The 17219-nt window shown below is 34.2% G+C and overlaps 1 protein-coding gene across 1 annotated transcript; it reads right to left on the bottom strand.

Moving 5' to 3' along the window:
* Positions 1-6285: 6285 nt before the first annotated feature.
* Positions 6286-9111, bottom strand: LOC131692700 (uncharacterized). Its single transcript, XM_058979885.1, has 6 exons — positions 8958-9111; positions 8555-8890; positions 7931-8482; positions 7625-7876; positions 7422-7565; positions 6286-7334 (listed from the first exon to the last, which is right to left on the bottom strand). The coding sequence occupies exons 1-6, from the start codon at positions 8994-8996 to the stop codon at positions 7182-7184; spliced, it is 1476 nt and encodes a 491-aa protein (XP_058835868.1). The 5' UTR covers positions 8997-9111; the 3' UTR covers positions 6286-7181.
* Between the last annotated feature and the right edge of the window lie 8108 nt (positions 9112-17219).

Raw genomic sequence — 17219 nt, 5'->3', positions numbered from 1 at the left:
ACATACTATGAAGTTGAACGGAAATAAGCTTTGCTTGCCATAATCAGTGCTACTGGAATATTAAACAGAAATATTTTTAATGAAAAAGTGTTCATAACAGTTTCATAAATAAATTCAAAATGTCTAGCGTGAAAATGCGTTCCACGAAATGCTTTTTTTTAATCGACTAATTTTGATCAGAAATGTGTTGATTATCTTGAAGCTTGAGTAACTAAATTTGATCAAGTTGTTTATTTTAAGTGGGTGAATCTTAAATGTAAGATTGCTTGGAACTTGGTACTTCTAGTATATTTCGAAAATGTACGTAAATTTAATTGCTCCGACGATAGAGTAGGGGAACATGGGGAGACTTGAATAAGCGTAAGATTCTACATTTGGCTACAACGTATTCTATTTGGTTTTTATTTTTTTTTAAATATTTTTATACTTGTTTCGATCCCTTAAGGTAATTATAAATGTTTGAAATGAAAAATCCTTTCATCATAGAAAATATTCTGCTCGGGGCCGCCGTACACTAATTACGTAAGGCTTTTTTAGAACTATTCAACCTTCCCCTCCCCCCAGATAAGAGTTCGTATGATTTTGGTGAACTCCCTCTCCCCCTACATAAGATTTTATCATGCTTTGTGTAATTAAAAATCATATTGTTAATTCATTAAATTATTCGATAGCGAAAACGATACTTATTGAATTATTAAAAGAGAACTCAGGACAAAATTTAACTACACACCAAAAAATTATAAATTTCATCATCGACGTAATTGCAAACATGACACAATTTAACAAACTTTAATTTAAATTTCACGAAATGACTAAACATTAAACTTCACCGTGTTCCATTTAATTTTACATGAAACATATTTTCCATGCGCAATGACATAAAATTACACTTACTGTCATTCAGAACAAACGCTGTATGTGGAGTAAAATTACATGATTTACGAAATTCAATGTCATGTAAAATTAAAATCAAACGTAAAACTAAGTCATTTTTGATGCTCGTATATGTCAGGATCAGGAGACGTAAATTTATACGATTTTTTCTAAGTGTGTATAATCATCTGCAGAAATTTCATTAGCATCTTAATCTCGCCCAGTAGAAATTTCAGAATAAATTTTGGGAGATATTTAGGAACTCCGATTTGTTCCACATACTTTTCCTCGCTATATTCCACTTCCTTTGAATCTATTTCTTTGTGATGTAGAACTCAAAAGATAACCTCTTCTGGTGTGAATTTGTTCGGAGTTCCAACTATAACGCTTATCGCACGCATAGTTCCGACATGGCTATCTTCGAATTTTCTTGAAGTAAAATACAGTACACACTCTGGAACTATACGGCCAACAAGTTCTTTGACAATCACATGACAGAAAATTTTTCATATACCTTGCGGGTTTGAAGCGAAAGTTTGAAAAGAAGGATGTTGGCCTAACAACACGAAGGGTCTCAACACTTCTTAACTTGTAAAGCAGATTGTGACTCCAGTTCTCGATCAGAACAATGTACCACCAAGAGTCAAGAAATTTCTGTAACTGCTCCAAAACCATCGACAATTAAGCCGCCCCTTACGTTGGCAACAATAAATTCCATAACTAATTTAACAATCATATTTTGTCGCTGCAAAACACTTCAATTTCCATGACCATGATGTACAGTATGTGCTCATTTTATTTGATATATAAAATGTTCATGGCACAAATAAGAAATAGTTTCTTTTCTTATGAGAAGAATATTTTTCTTATCGATTTCATTTTTCATGCATGTTTTATAATATTACTTAAGAAAGGACAAACCTTCCCTCCCCAAGGTGAGAATTGGTAAGATATTTTGAAACACCCACTCCCTTCATATGTCCTTACGTAATTAGTGTATGACCCCTAATTAATAAATTTGCGTTAAATGATGTATTTTTTATCAAACTGTGGCACCTACTGTTAATGTTAACCACGTCACAAAAAATCTCATCTTAAACATCAATCTATCTTTATAGCACTAGTTAACAAAGTTAGCAGTTGGTTGAATTCGTGAGATGTGCACATGCAATGTAATCATTATAACTAATCCCTAGAAGGGAATGCATTAAAAAATCGAAATTCAACCATTTTATATTTTTTGTTGGTATCTAGGATCTCGACAATATGGAGTAAAATAATTACAGCACGTTTTTTATGCCAAGTCTTTCCCGATGGGGGAACAAGAAGTAATATTTGTATTGTCCATATTACACCCACAACACACTGTTCATTCTACAGCTGATTTATTTTTAGACAACCATGCTGATTAAGCGATTTCGTCGTGATACTAGCAAAACATACGCAATAGGTTAAATTATTGTGATATAACACCATGTGCAGATTAAAGTCAAAACTTCATCCAAAAGAATTTTTTTTGCTTATGCCGAGTTTTATCACCAAACATGGGTTCAATCTTCCTTGAATACTTGACACACAAGGCTTCTATTAAGATTGTACTATATTTAGCAAATATTGCCTTGATTCAGCTGTTAATTTAACCCATAGTTTTGTACTGAAGAACCAGTAGCACATTGGCTTGTTCCGAACAGTACAACGCATCAGAATACAAATATACTTCTTCGCGAGCCATCATTCTGCGAAGATAAAATTGAAGTCATCTTCGCCAATAGTTGTAAGCGATCATCGCTATGGTGAGGAATGGTTTGCTGATTCGTTTATTCATCATTCACTTCATAGGTTCCTCGTGCAGTTCATTCGGTCGTTCGATGAGTAGCAAGGCAAGAACGTATGGATAAGGCATTCGGATAAACACGGATTGGCAGTCGGCTTCATTCGTGGATGAATATCAACAGCAAGTTGAATATAACAGCGAAGAACGATGTGGGACGAATGCAGGTGATTCATATTCACCGTGCTTCGTCGCGATGAAGATTCTGAAGCAACATTGCCCTACATGCACTAGAAAAAAGTTGGGCACCAAAGGGTTAACGACGTTAAAAATGAGCAATTATGCAAATTTACCTAACCTTCTTTGAATTGGTTTTATTGACACGGGTCGATGTATATGCTTACCGGGACATTTGTCCTCTGTGCTTTTAGACATTTTAGCAGGACATCTATGCATTAGAGTGCCCAGAAAAATGATGAATTTTTGAAAACTCAATCGGCCCACCCCTGAGTCGATTCCTAGTCCCACCAGGAGTACTTTCACCAAATTTGTTACAAATCGGACAAGTCTAGCTACCGGACCAACGTGCTTGAAGTTTGTATGGGTTTTTTCGACAATTTACATGGAGAAAACCCACTAACTCGCATTTTCGCCGCCAGGTGGCAAAAAAGATAATTTAATTGCCCACAAAAAAAATAATTTAATTGCCTTCAACTTTGTCAAAGATTGCTAGTGAATCTGGCTTTGTTAAAAGAAGTTATTAGACTTTTAACGAAATGATGCCTATGTCAGTTTTGCATGGGGCCTAGCAGTGCATGGTTGTGTACCGGTACTCGATTCCCACCAAATATACATTTTTGTGAGATAATCGTTAGATTCATCTGAATAGTATGTTCAGAAGAATTGTAGTACATAATACGAGTTATGTTCTGGTTAAAAAAATTTTAGTTCCACCTGTGACCGCATAGAGGGTACCTACACTAACTTTTCATATAAGTGAGATAGAATATCGAGATGTTCGGAAGAATTACTTAAAAATGCTTGTTTAATAACTTTGTGGAAGACACCTAATCTCTATATCTTTCCGTTGAAAAGTTAGTGTTGGCGCTCTCTATGCGGTAAAATGTGGAATTAATTTTTTTTTAACCAAAACATGACTCGCATTACTTACTGTAAATCATCTGAACATACTATTGACCTAAACCTAACCATTATATGAGAAAAATGTTCAGTTCGTGCAAATCAAGTAGTGATACACAACCATGCACTGCTAGGCCCCATGCACTACTGACTCAGATATCATTTCGTTAAAAGTTTAATAGCTTCTTTTAACGAAACCGGATTCACTATCAGTCCTCGACAAAGTTGTAGGCAGTTAAATTATCTTTTTTATTTTAACTTACAGTGATAATACGATGCATACAGTGCCACCTAGCGGTAAAAATGCGTATTAGTGGGTTTTCTTCATGTAAATTGTCGAAAAATCCCATGCAAACTTCAGGCAGATTGGTCCGGTAGCTATACTTGTCCGATTTGCTTTAGAGCAAGCACTCCTGATGGGACTAGGAATTGAGCAAGGGGATGGGTCATTTTTTCCTGTCACTCTACTGTACACTTTGCTTTTAGATAGTGATAGGGTGTTTCGGAGTAAAAGTCAAGTTGAAACATTTAATATTCGTCAATTTGTTTTAGATTTCTTAAAATTTTTATAGCATGACTAGAAATAATTACATACATCCTTCTGTGTTTAGGAACTACTACATACTAACTTTTTAGAACTTATGAGTGCTTTCGAAAAATTGCTTCGAGTCGTTCCGGTACGAATTGTCCACAACAAAGTGAGCAATCAATCTTCTTTAATACATATGTACAAACATAAAAACGCCGAATGAAGGTGTCAATATGAGTAATTCTATTATAATACGTCTCTTAACTGATACACCATTTTCAAGCATCACAAGCAAATTTATCGATCATTTTATTTAGCAGCGCCAAAGAGTTTTCTTTGAGCTCGTGATCCGTCGTTGATAACACAGAATAATCGTGATCGTGTCGCATTTAATTTCCGTGAGAAACTGCTCTACTTTTAATATCCTGAAAGGGTAGTATGTAGCCAGTAGTAATCAATTTTGATGTCAACATCATATTGATATCTTATTTTGATCTCTATTTATGTTTGTGAACTATGAGAGCAAATTTTGGCAAGACATCAAATGGGAAACTTATTTTGTTATCAATTTATTAATTATTAATTAAGTTATTTAATACATATGTACAGACATAAAAACGCCATATGAAGGTGACAATATGAGTAATTCTATTAAAATACACCACTTAACTGATACACCAACTTCAAGCATCACAATCAAATTCATCGATCATTTGATTTAGTGACGCTAAGGAGTTTTCATTGAACTCGTGTTCCGTCTTTTTTTTATTTATGGTGAAACGTGAATAACTTATAGAAACTTATAAAACTTATAAAACAAAATATTTGTGTTTTTAAAACAAAATTTAAAATATCAAACTATATTTTAGAAAACTTTTGTTAGCAGCATTTTGATTTAAAGTGGCGTATTCAAAAATACAATTGTATTTTTGACTGCAAATAGTATGAATTATGAAAATATGTCAAAATTTGAAAACTTTTTCATTGAAAGCTTTTCTATAATCCAAATACACTGAAAAAGTATCTTTTACATCTGTAAAACGAGAAACATTAGATTTTTGACATTTTACGATGGGGTAACACGAAAAACTTTTAAAAAGTGCATAATTACACGAATTAACTGTTTATGTTGGAACAAAATTCCAAATATTTCGAAAACTATCGCATTTTGGATGACTTTTGTTAAATAAATTTTGATTTAAAACGATGATTTAAAACGATAATAAAATTACTGTTTTGTATGTCAATCCGTATGGAATTTAAAATAACGTATAAAGTTATTGTTAGAAAAACTTTTTATCGATAAGTTCTCCATCATACAATTATATTCAAAATGTTTCTTTTCTCTTTAGGATTTTGTTAACAAAATATAAAAAATTATAAAAAATGGGTTTTTGCAATTTAAATTTTTAACACAAATTTTTGGTTTTATGAAAAATGACACAACATTTTTTTCAATGCATAGTTTTTCGTACAGAAATATTCATTCGCTGTACTATCTTCTTCTCTTTTTTCTTCTTCTGGTGGCAAACCGGAGTGAAAAGGAGCAAGAATTTTTTGCTCCGGAGCAACAGGGAGTAACTTCCATGTACTGGAACAAACTTTTTGATTCCCTGGCCATATTTCATAACCTATACGAATAAAGTTATCACAATATAAAAAGAAAATGAAATATTTGCTCGTTTATGATGTTTAAGAAATAAATTTGATGTATTACATTTGGTTTGGAAAAATTGTGAAATATTTTAGAAAATATGTGTTTAAATCCATCTCGAAGATTTTATCACAAATTTTTTTTGTGCGGTTGTATGAGATCGTCGAACTAATTATTTATGAATATTTTCATGTACAATAACTTTCTAGAGGCTTTTGCCTAGAAAAACACGTTTTATGAATAAAAAGTTTCACAACACATACAAAAAAAAATTAAATTTTGTTCACCTCATACAACAAGTATCTATGATTCCTGTAACACTGGGTATTCTTGATCCCTATCATTAGTTCTCTCAAACGGCTTCGAAATGTATATAAATAGAAAAACATCGTTTTCATAAAGTACCTATTAATTGATCTAAAATTCTTTTTTTCGTGAACAAATCATGGTATAAGATATTGAAGGTTGGAAAAGCCAGTTACACAGCATTGATTTACCGCAAATAGTTGTCTACGTGGTAAAAGTTTGTCGTGCATCTAAAAAGGTAGTCTTAGGTGTCTATAAGTCATAGTGCGCTCTGTTTCTTTATCCCTAGTAGACGTGGGATCAAGTTACCACACGTTTTTACAAAAACCTCGTATTGGCATGATTTTCAAAACTGTTCATATTACTGACCAGACATAGTATTCGGGTTTACACATCATTCATAGCTCTTACAATTCGAATTGACTACATGATGGCGTATATTGCAATTAAAATTTTTATTTCATTGAAAAGTTATGAGAAAAAACAAAAGTGGGATCAAGCGTACCCACTTTCCCCTCAACCCAACATCAAGTTAAGCTTCAATTTGATATCAGACTTTGCTCAGGCAATTCACACCTAAACCTAGAATTCTAATTATGTAAGTGAAACTGGTTATATAAGTTGATCTAATTAAACTAAATGTGCCAAGCGGCTCTTTTCTACCATGGTAAAATACTAGCGATGCAGTACAGAATCTTCTTAAAATTTTGAAACTTTTCCTTAATCACAGCAATCAAACCGCTAAACAAACCGTTCTGCAATAACTGCCAATAGTACCAGCAATGTCCACGAGTGGCCGCCAACCTGTCCACCAACCTGTTCCGTCACAATACGATACGATTTACTCCCCGGTTACTTCTCATTCGTTCGAAAAATACGTTATAGTATTTGGTAGTTCTCCCGTTTAGCTAGAAAAGCATAAAACTCTCAATTTCTGTGTTAGGCAACGCTTTTCGCATTGCTGTGACGCCTTCGAGAGTAATTTTATGACAGCTAGCGATTTCCATATAGCAGAGAAGTGGAAACTTGTCCGCTATCACTAGCAATGCCGCATCGTCCAGCTGGAAGTGTGACGGTGTCGAAAGAAAAGAAAAACGAATGAATTAATTTTCTAAAATCTAATTTATTTAACGTAAAATTGAGCTTACTTTATCACAGCGATACAGAGAGAAATGACGTACGGAGTTGCGTGGCATCAGTTCGAACAGGTTCGAAGGAACATCCAGATAGCCAAGTTTCAGTTCGCGCAACTGTTTGAGTCTATCCATGAAGCTAAAAGCTTCTTCGGTAAGCTGTAAGATCGGAACTATTTAGTTTAATATTCAAACAACGAGTCCACTGAGTTTCCTACATTTGGACAAAACTCGAGAACTAAAGATCGGAGCGATGCAATGTTGCAGCTAATGTACTTCAAACATTCATCATCGATATCCGACTCAATGGCTTCCAACGTTCGAAGGTTTGGAGCAATATCTTTGAGCAGCCGGAAGAAACCTTGCGTATCATCCACCAGCACCGAGTGGAGATACATCTGATCTAGAGAGGGAATTGGACTGCACCCCTGTAGAATGTTACACCGTATCCAGCCCTCAATTTTTAAACTCTGTTGAAGGAGTAATTAGTAACTATTTGTGTCACAGAAAAAAAATTAACCAACCTTGAGATTCTTCAGTTGTCCGAGATGTCGAAATGACTTTTCACCTAAGTTGTCTCCCTTCAAGTAGACTGTAACCAGTTCTGGACAGCTTTCGGTGATGGCCGCCAGCACGTCCTCATTTATGTTGCACCGGAGCGTAACTTTTCGCAACTTTGGCATTTTTCGGAAAAAGTTACAAACTATTTGTACCGAGTTCGGAATTTCAAACTGGTGATCATCACTGTAGAAATCAAGTACCTCCAATTGTGAAAACCTAAGCTCACAAAACGGTAGAAAAAAGTCATCACGCTTGAAGAAAACAGCTAACTCGCGCAGCTGCTGGCTGAAATGTTCGTACACGGTCAACGCTCGTTCCGAATCACAATCCATGTCTAAGCTGACGATGTTCGGAGTCATAACGCGGAAATCGATTTCGTCCAGTTGAAGGCCACCGTCGTTTTCCAGGTACAGATGTTTCAGTTTTCGCATCACCGGGAAAGACATGCCTGCATCTCTTCTGCTTAAATCAGGACATATTCGAGACACGATGAACAAACTTTCCAAATTGGGTACCTGAAAAAAAGGGTTTGTTAACATTCACACAAAAAATACGTTCCCTATACAAGTGAAGTACTGTTCACCTACCTGCAACAGAATCAGCCGCAGATCAGGCAGCATGATAAAATAATTTGGGCATATTTTTAGTGTGACTACCGAGTTTTCAAACTTTTCCAGCACCGAAAGCAGCGTATCCAATTCCAGCTTGTCGCTCCGGTAGTAGAAACCGATATGGCGATACGCACGGTTACTGTCCAGCAGGTAGCGTTCGCATTGATTTTGTATCCCATCACGAAAGTCCAGTCTCAGCATTATTCGACTCATAAAACGGCCCGAAAAGGCGATCTCTGACCACAGTCTACATACCAGTGAAACATTTTTCAGATCCTGCAGCGCTAGGTTATCGAAAATGTACGGAAGAATCTAGCGGGAGACGGAGATAAATGAAGTAGAAATATTAAAACATAGCTTTTAATGTATCAAAACTTACCTCCTCAGGTAGATCATTAATGTGCACCTCCTCTTCCATCAGTACTATCTATTGAATTTCAAGAAAGATTTTAATTAAGCTAAATTCTGATGTTTATTTACTTTCCTACAAATCTGTGGTGAGAATAAATCAATAACAACTTTGTGTAAATGACCTAGTAACTGACAGTCCCTTGACAACATGTCCCGATGAATCGGAAATATTAAACAAAATTGCACATCTACTTTAGATTTGTGTATAATGCATTTCCAACATTTATAACGCTGGATAGAGATATCATTATCAATTAATAATATGTTCTCCGCATAATTTCTCGCAGTTACAAAGGACCTAGACCCACTAGAATCTGAACACACAGCAATTAAAGAATATAAAAATTGCCACCATCCGCCTGTGTGCTCAGTGTTAGAAGTAAGCTTGTTTGCTTTGAAAGCATCCATTAGTATGAGTGATAGTTTTCATGACTGTGCAACCGGTATCAGCTCTTACGTTTTGCCAGCAGTTGGGATTGTAACCTGACTCAGTTTTGCTTGAAACAAAAACGACATAAACACATTGTGTTTTCTAGCTCAGTGTACTTTTTACAAAAGTAATTGCTGTTTATTTTGTGGTAAATTAACATTGAAATAAATGCATTTTTAAACTTGATTTTGCTGGAATATCTCTTTCCGTGTACGTGCACAGTAAACCAGTGTGGCCACTTTTCATGTGGTCAGATCCATAGATTTTCAATCTTGATAAATTAATGTGCATTTAAAATTTCAATGTTTTGGCCGTTTTTCATATTTTTTTTTAATAACAAACTGCATTTTTATATCCGAAAATCGTTGATATTTGGGTTTTGAATCAGGAATCGTCTTTTCGTGCACAAATAACTAGTTATGAAACAACATAATTATGGACAAGTTCTTTACATGATAAGTTAGTTTTCGTATGATTCATTGTATTAGGGACCATTCATAAATTACGTTACGCAAAAATTGCCCAAAAGTGACTACCCCTCCCCGCATGTACCAAATTGTCACAAATTTCTCCATTTCCCCTCCTCTATTACGTAACAAATTCCTTGATTTTTTTTCATTGGTGAAAACATGTTACGTAACGATCTAGCTTACTTTCCCTCCCCCCTATGTCACAACATGTCACAACTTGTCGTACCCCTCCCCCCTAAAAGCGTTGCGTAATTTATGAATGGTTCCTTATTCTAATTGGTTGGAAAAATTCCCTTAGTATAGTGGGCAGAGTTACAAATATTCAAATTCATTGAATGAAAATTGATCATATTAAGCCGCATTCATTTTCGATAGGAGGACCCGGGCCTATTAAGACAGTGGGGGTAATTCGGATCCCTCGATTTCTCAGAAAATATCAACACTTTCTGACTATCGTACATTGTTAATTTTCTTAATGATCTTTTCTCTTTCAAAATTATGCACTTTCCTTTAAGTGATTCGATTAAACTATCTCGATATAGTTATTTTGGTTTACCTCAAGGATCTTGTTTAAGTCCCTTTTTATATAATATTTACACTAGTGATATAACCAGAACTATACCCAACGGATGCATATTTATCAATTTGCTGATGATAAGGTACTGTCAGTTGTAGGAAAAGATAGGTCCCTCACTCAACATTTTATGTAGATCGCGTTGAATAGATTAGAGAAATGGTCTCTTGATAATGGATTTACTTTTTCGGTTTCTGAAACTCAATATTGGTCATTACACGCGAAGTGATCAAAAGAGATGCAAATTTGAAATCGACCTTCACGGATTTGAACCAAATTTAAAGGAATTGTTCATCTAAGGCAAATATATAAAAAACCCAAATTTGTGTGTCAATTGAACCACCCCTCGGGTCATGGGAGCACCCCCCGTTTTGACAAACTGCCAAAACCCTTGATTTTCTTTTGATCGTATCTTTGGTTCTATTGACTCTAGAATCAAACCGCTAGATGGCTTTTGAAAAAAATTATTCAAGGAGTCTAGAAGTATTAATTTTTGGCGGCAGTGCTGCCAACTATACATTTTTTTCAGTTAAATATTAAAAATTAATATTTCTCTCAATGCATATATTTTTATTTTGAAAATTCTAATGTCATCGTATTCCTCAGATATTTTTACATAAGAAACACTTATAATCTCAATATAATTTGAGCGCATCCTGAGATAAACCGTTTTGAAGGGAAAAACTCGCATTTTCTCATATAAAAATCCATTTTTATTGACCAAAATTGAGAAAATTTTCAAACGGTCATAAAAATCTACCCTGATCTGTTAGAAGCAAACCAAAAACGTAGTCATCATTTCTCGTCTATTTCACGAAAAATCGTGTTTGAACTCAGAATACTCAAGTTAGTTTTTTAGCGCTGCGCGCTTGCGATTTTATATGGAAAATTGTGATTTTTCCCTTCAAAGCGGTGTATCTCAGGATCCGCTCAAATTATATTGAGATTATATGTGTTTTTTATGTAAAAATGTCTGAGGAATACGATGGCTTCAGAATTTTCAAAATTAAAATATATTTATTGAGACAAAAATTAATTTTTAATATTTAACTGAAAAAATCGCATAGTTGGCAGCACTGTTGCCAAAAATTTATATTTTTTCTAGGCTCCTTGAATAATTTTCTTCAAAAGCCATCTTGCGGTTTGATTCTATAGTAAATAGAACCAGAGATATGATCAAAAGAAAATCAAGAGTTTTGGCAATTTGTTAAAACGGGGGGTGCTCCCATGACCCGAGGGGTGGTTCAATTGACAAATCTAGGGGTTTTTATATATTGGCCCTAGATTTTTATATATTGGCCCTAGATGAACAATTCCTCCAAATTTGGTTCAAATCCGTGAAGGTCGATTACACGTGCCTTGATCACTTCGCGTGGAATGACCCATATGTTATTTTTCCCGCAAATTTCCATCTATATCTCTATGATGAGGAAATCATGCTGGTTTATGAATATAAATTTTTAGGTATTTGGTTTGATAGTAAACTTACCTGTTAAACACATATTGATTACCTTCTTAAAACTTGTAATAAGAGAATAAATTTCATAAGAGGTATCACTGGCACTTGGTGGGGTGCTTCTCTTTCTGATTTGATAATACTTTTTAAATCTACTATTTTATCAGTTTTAGAATATGGTTGCTACACTTTTGGTTCAGCTGCAAACTCATATCTTCTAAAGTTAGAGAGAATTCAAAATCGATGTATAAGAATATGTCTAGGTTTAATGCAATCTACACATATTGAATTACTTGAGGTTATTTCTACTATTCTTCCTCTGAAACTTAGATTTCTTGAACTAAATTGTAGATTTTTAACCAGTGGCGTAGCCAGAAATTTGGTTTGGAGGGAGTTTTGATGAAAATCGCAATTTTTTTGAAAAAATGCTAAAATTTAATATGAGTTTGATAAATTATTGAAAACTCAAAAACATAAGTAGTCTAACAGGTGTCATTCCAGTCTACAAACAAGAAGGATTAACATGGAACAGTTTTCAAACCTCTATAGATTATTTTCTTGTATAATATGTCAATGAAGTCAAAAATTGCGATCTTTTAAAGTGGGATAAATGATCTAAAAATTTTTCAACGTTCAAGATCACCTAATATAATAATCCTTGACTTTGAAGGTTTGACAACTTTGGGAAGTTATCAACATAAAACAGCGCCTGCTTTCATATAGAAATTTTAGTGATTAACTCTCATAGAGGTAATTATGGTGAATTAATTTTTCAAAAACATTAAGAGACATGGTGCCTTCAGCAAAGTTTTTGATAATGTCATTTCAAACAATTTTGTTGAAAATATGAAGGCTACATAAATTCAACATATAGGGATTTAAATGGACTGGGCCTGCTATATTTCTTCTTAGTGAAGAAAAATTTAGGTGAAAACTATTTTTTTCTGCGCTACGGATAAAATTGTTTGAAACAATCATTGCTAGTTCGTCGCTGTTGTGCTATCTTATGACAAGCGCCATTTAACTCATTTCGAGAAAAACGATTTTTAAAGTTTGAGATTGAATATCTTGAAACTTATAAATGGTATAAACAATTCAAAGAAGACAATTGATGCTTGCATCTATTCTTTATTAATCTCTCAAATATGATGAAGATCGGTTGACTATGTTGCGAGTTTTGACTATAAATGTAAACAAAAGTCGCACTCACACGTGTCATAGGTGTGTATAGATGACAAAATTTGTACGGCGTGTCATAACCGTACATGGAAAATTTTCCATAGAAAAAAATCATCAATTATTAACTTTTATTCATATCTTTGGTTTAATTTGGCCTATAAACTATCGGTGTGATGCATTTTGAAGGAAATTAGTCAGAGAATCTAGCAAAACTAGTTATTTTTGGTTACAGTGTTGCCAAATATGCTATATTTCCAGTTTAAAACTTAAACTACATTTTTCTCCCAATTCGTGTAATTTTGTTTTGAAAGTGATTATGCCATTGTGTTCTTTAGATAGTTTTACACATAAAAACATCTTATATATCAAGATACCTTCAGTTAATCCCCAGAAACAGTCATTTGAAGCAAAAAAATTAAAATTTCTCATCATGTTTTTTGCTATATCTCAGTAACCAAGCAGAATATCAAAATTCTGAAAACGTCAGTTCGTAGAGATTTTTTAGACACGTGATGTGGCATATCTAACTCAGTTTACCCCAAAATGGCGTTTGTCATAAGATAGCACAACAGCGACGAGTTGAGAACAGAAAACCTATAACTAAATTATGGATGGATGGAGCCGAAACTTGCGTTTCGACTTCATCTCATCAGAATCCGACACTAACTTGGTGGGCGGACTAAGCTTGCGCCGAATTGATGCTGGCTCCTGAAAATGGAATCACTCTTTGTGTTTTTGAGTCCTTTTAATATCTGGGAATTATTTGTTTTATATCCAGTTCCCTTATTTTTTTTTGTAAGCTTCAAAGGCACCTTGAACGCAATGTGAATTTATTATTTAATTACCGCAGAAGAGATTTATCAAATACAGTAATTTCAGAATACCTTGTTGTAAAGGTTTTCTACTACTATATTTCGATACTCTCAATATGTGGGATATTTATGTCTTTGACAAAATTGTTTGAAATAGCACTTTCGAAAACTTTGCTGGAGACATTAAGTCTCGACCCAAATTTGGTTGAAGAGTAATTCTTGTATTAACCGTCAAAATTATTCTATCAGCAGATGAACAGTTTTACGTTTTGAAATTCTTCAATGTTACTTAACATCAAAATTTGGCAGTTTCGAATAAATGTGATCGTGACCGTTAAAAATTTATCGAGCATTAATTTTACTTTTCTTTATTAGTCAACCTCACAACTTGCAGTACTAGTACGTAGCACACAAAATTTTAGTACGCCATTCATTGCATCCTGCTAAGAGGCTATTCATATAGTTGATAATACAACAAAAATCCAATGCTCATAAAACCGATCCTGACCTGCTAGAGACAAAATTACATCAGCTTTCAACTAGTTTCTGAAATGTTATTCTTGTTGTTAACCATATTGAATTGTTGTCTAAACTCTACACAATCTAAAAAAATACATTTTCAGCAAATGTTGAAATGTATGTAAATTTTCGGTAAACAAGCTTATGTTTTATATGCAATCAACCTATTCAAATTTAGATTCCCATTCGAAAAATTGTCTCTAATCCATATTTTGAAGCATCTTTCCAAAAATGAGCTCATAATAATTCAGACAGTTATTTTATTTTACATTGAAGTAATTTGACAACTATGGGATTTTGGCTAAGAGATAAGTTACAAGATCCCCTTCCCATAATTTTCCAAAAGTTCTCATGACGCTTTAAACACAGTTCTCAATGTAGTGATCAGAGAATATTTTTCCAAAAATATTTTGTGGAATATTAAATTAAATTCGTCAGCATCAATTTTTTTTTCAATCCAATTAATTTTGGTTTGGGGGGGGGGGATTAACCCCCAAACCCCCCCCCCCCCTGGCTACGCCACTGAGTAGAAGCCATTTTTACCGCGTTAATATAATCGATTTCAATTTATGTGAATGTTCAGAGTCCTATCAAGATATTGATCATATAATTTTACATTGCCCTCAATTTTCTGAAATAAGACTGAATATTTTTCTGCCCTTTCTTCTGTAGGAAAACCAATCTTTCATTCTGTTAGAGATGTACTAAGTAATAGGGATTTTGTTATCCTTAAAATTATCTTCGAATTTCTAATCAGATCCAATCTTAAACTTTGGTACTTCAAAAATTTAATATATTTTCAGGTATTTGAATACGACAACTCATTTATCAAGACAACAACGCTAACATCCTTTGAACTTTATATACATGTGGATAATGAAGCTTAGTTCTGTTATGGTTTTATTTAACCGAGTGAGCTAAATTAGTTTAAGAATTTATTGTATTTATATATTTTGAAAAGAAATGTATATTTTTATGCCTTTTTGAGAAGAGATTACAAAAGCAAATTTCACTAAAAGGGTTTTCCCTGCTTCTTAAAAAAATTTCAAGTTATAAATAAATAAATAAACTTTCGTACATATTCGTGGGACCGCTATTTTGAAGCATTAATTTTGAGAACTGAATTATTCTTTGTTCTTTGTAGAAAGGAGATACAACGTGTTTCGTTTGTTTGCCATTCTCAAAACAAAAATCATTATAATGGAAAAACCGTGATTAAAGCAACAAATAAAAGGGAAAAGTGAAGGTAAGTGTTTTGGAAAACTTGAGGCTTCTATATTATTGAATGATTTTTGTTTGGGTGAAACCACAGATATTTTCGAAACGCTTACCACTTTTATGCGAAATGAGCGTACGGGGTTAATCGGACCCCCTATTCCGTCAACCACCGTTCAACGGCTTGCGACTGCGCACATCATTGCACACGCCACAGCAAAGAAAATACATGGGCCGCCAATCGACAGCTCTGACATACCAGATTAAGTTTTTGTAAAGCAATTTATTTTTTTTGCTTCTTAAGAAATGTCTCTTATAAATATTTTATAGGTAAACATAATTCCATTGCAAAAAATTAAAGAAAAATGAAAAATGGTATGAATTTCCCCATAGGGAGGTCCGAATTACCTTTACATTGTAAAAGGATGGAAAAACGTAGAGGTTTGCAAATTGTCGCCTAGCGCTGCTATTGCGTGGTGCAAATGAACCTTTTATGGCGTCAAAGTAGGCCCTGGAACAATGTATGCGATGATAATTGTTATTTTATAGGCGGACCCGGGGACCGTGAGGGTAATTTGAAATCTATCGATTTCATAGAAAATTGCAAGACCCTCTGACTGTCGTACATAGTCGTGGAATCGCTATCCTAAAACATTAATTTTGACAGCTGGATCAAATTCTTGGGATTTTTTAGAATGGAGATACAACGTGTTTCCTTTTTTGCCATCCTCAAAATAAAAATTATACCAGTAAAAAAAAGAAACAGCGAAGGATTGTCCCACCTCCGAATTTCTAAAGTCCCTCCCAGTCTGGTTTCCGTGTTAATTACAGTGCCGGTACAGCTCTTATGAAAGGACACGATGATTTTGCTAAAACAGCGGTTCTCAACTTTTTTCGTACCATGGACCCCTTAGAAATCAACTTGGGTTGCTGTGGACCCCCACTGATAAACATCAATTTTGTATGCTGTTATTTTCACAGGACTTAAAATTTTAATATGCATTTGGAAAATATATTTTTCTTCGCGAACCCCCAGCAACGACTTCACGGCCCCCCAGGGGTCCGCAGACCCCAGATTGAGAATCACTGTGCTAAAACAATAGATAAAAGAGGAATTGCTATTATTTTATTAATAGATTTTGCAAAAGCTTGTGACCGATCCTCTCATGTGGATCTTTTGAAAAAAATGGTTTAATCTTTTAAATTTTCCAGTATGGCTGTCAGCCTAATACAATCTTACTTGTCTGAACGTATACAATAAACCGGTAAAAATTTAGATTTTTTTTCGGAACGCTGTTAAATCATACGGTAATGGGCTTCACATACCACCTGTCAAATATGAGCTTTTTTTTCGAAAACTCCAATTCACTCACAAGAGTTTTCAAGTTTATTTGTGAAAATATTTGAAAAATAGGCAATTGATACAATAAATTCAGTACAAAATGCCAGTATCATCCTGTGCATCCCAAAATCTGCAGATATATAGCTTAAGGTGTGAGGATCAACATTGCCGAAGACTGCAAATTAATCCGATTTTGCAGTTAAAAGATCTTCTCATATTAGGTTATGTGTTGC

The sequence above is a fragment of the Topomyia yanbarensis genome, chromosome 3 (assembly GCF_030247195.1).
Source record: "Topomyia yanbarensis strain Yona2022 chromosome 3, ASM3024719v1, whole genome shotgun sequence".
In the NCBI taxonomy this organism is placed as follows: domain Eukaryota; kingdom Metazoa; phylum Arthropoda; class Insecta; order Diptera; family Culicidae; genus Topomyia; species Topomyia yanbarensis.
The sequence above is the reverse complement of the archived record's forward strand: the minus strand, read 5'-3'. Positions and strand labels throughout refer to the sequence as shown.

What these genes read in the sequence shown, in the direction of transcription:
- LOC131692700 (XM_058979885.1), bottom strand. Translation starts at nt 8,996, where the DNA reads ATGGAAGAGGAGGTGCACATTAATGATCTACCTGAGGAG. An exon ending in GACAACTGAAGAATCTCAAG is followed by an intron (nt 7,877 to 7,930) that starts GTTGGTTAATTT and finishes CTCCTTCAACAG; the next exon opens with AGTTTAAAAATTGAGGGCTG. An exon ending in TTCTCGAGTTTTGTCCAAAT is followed by an intron (nt 7,566 to 7,624) that starts GTAGGAAACTCA and finishes CCGATCTTACAG; the next exon opens with CTTACCGAAGAAGCTTTTAG.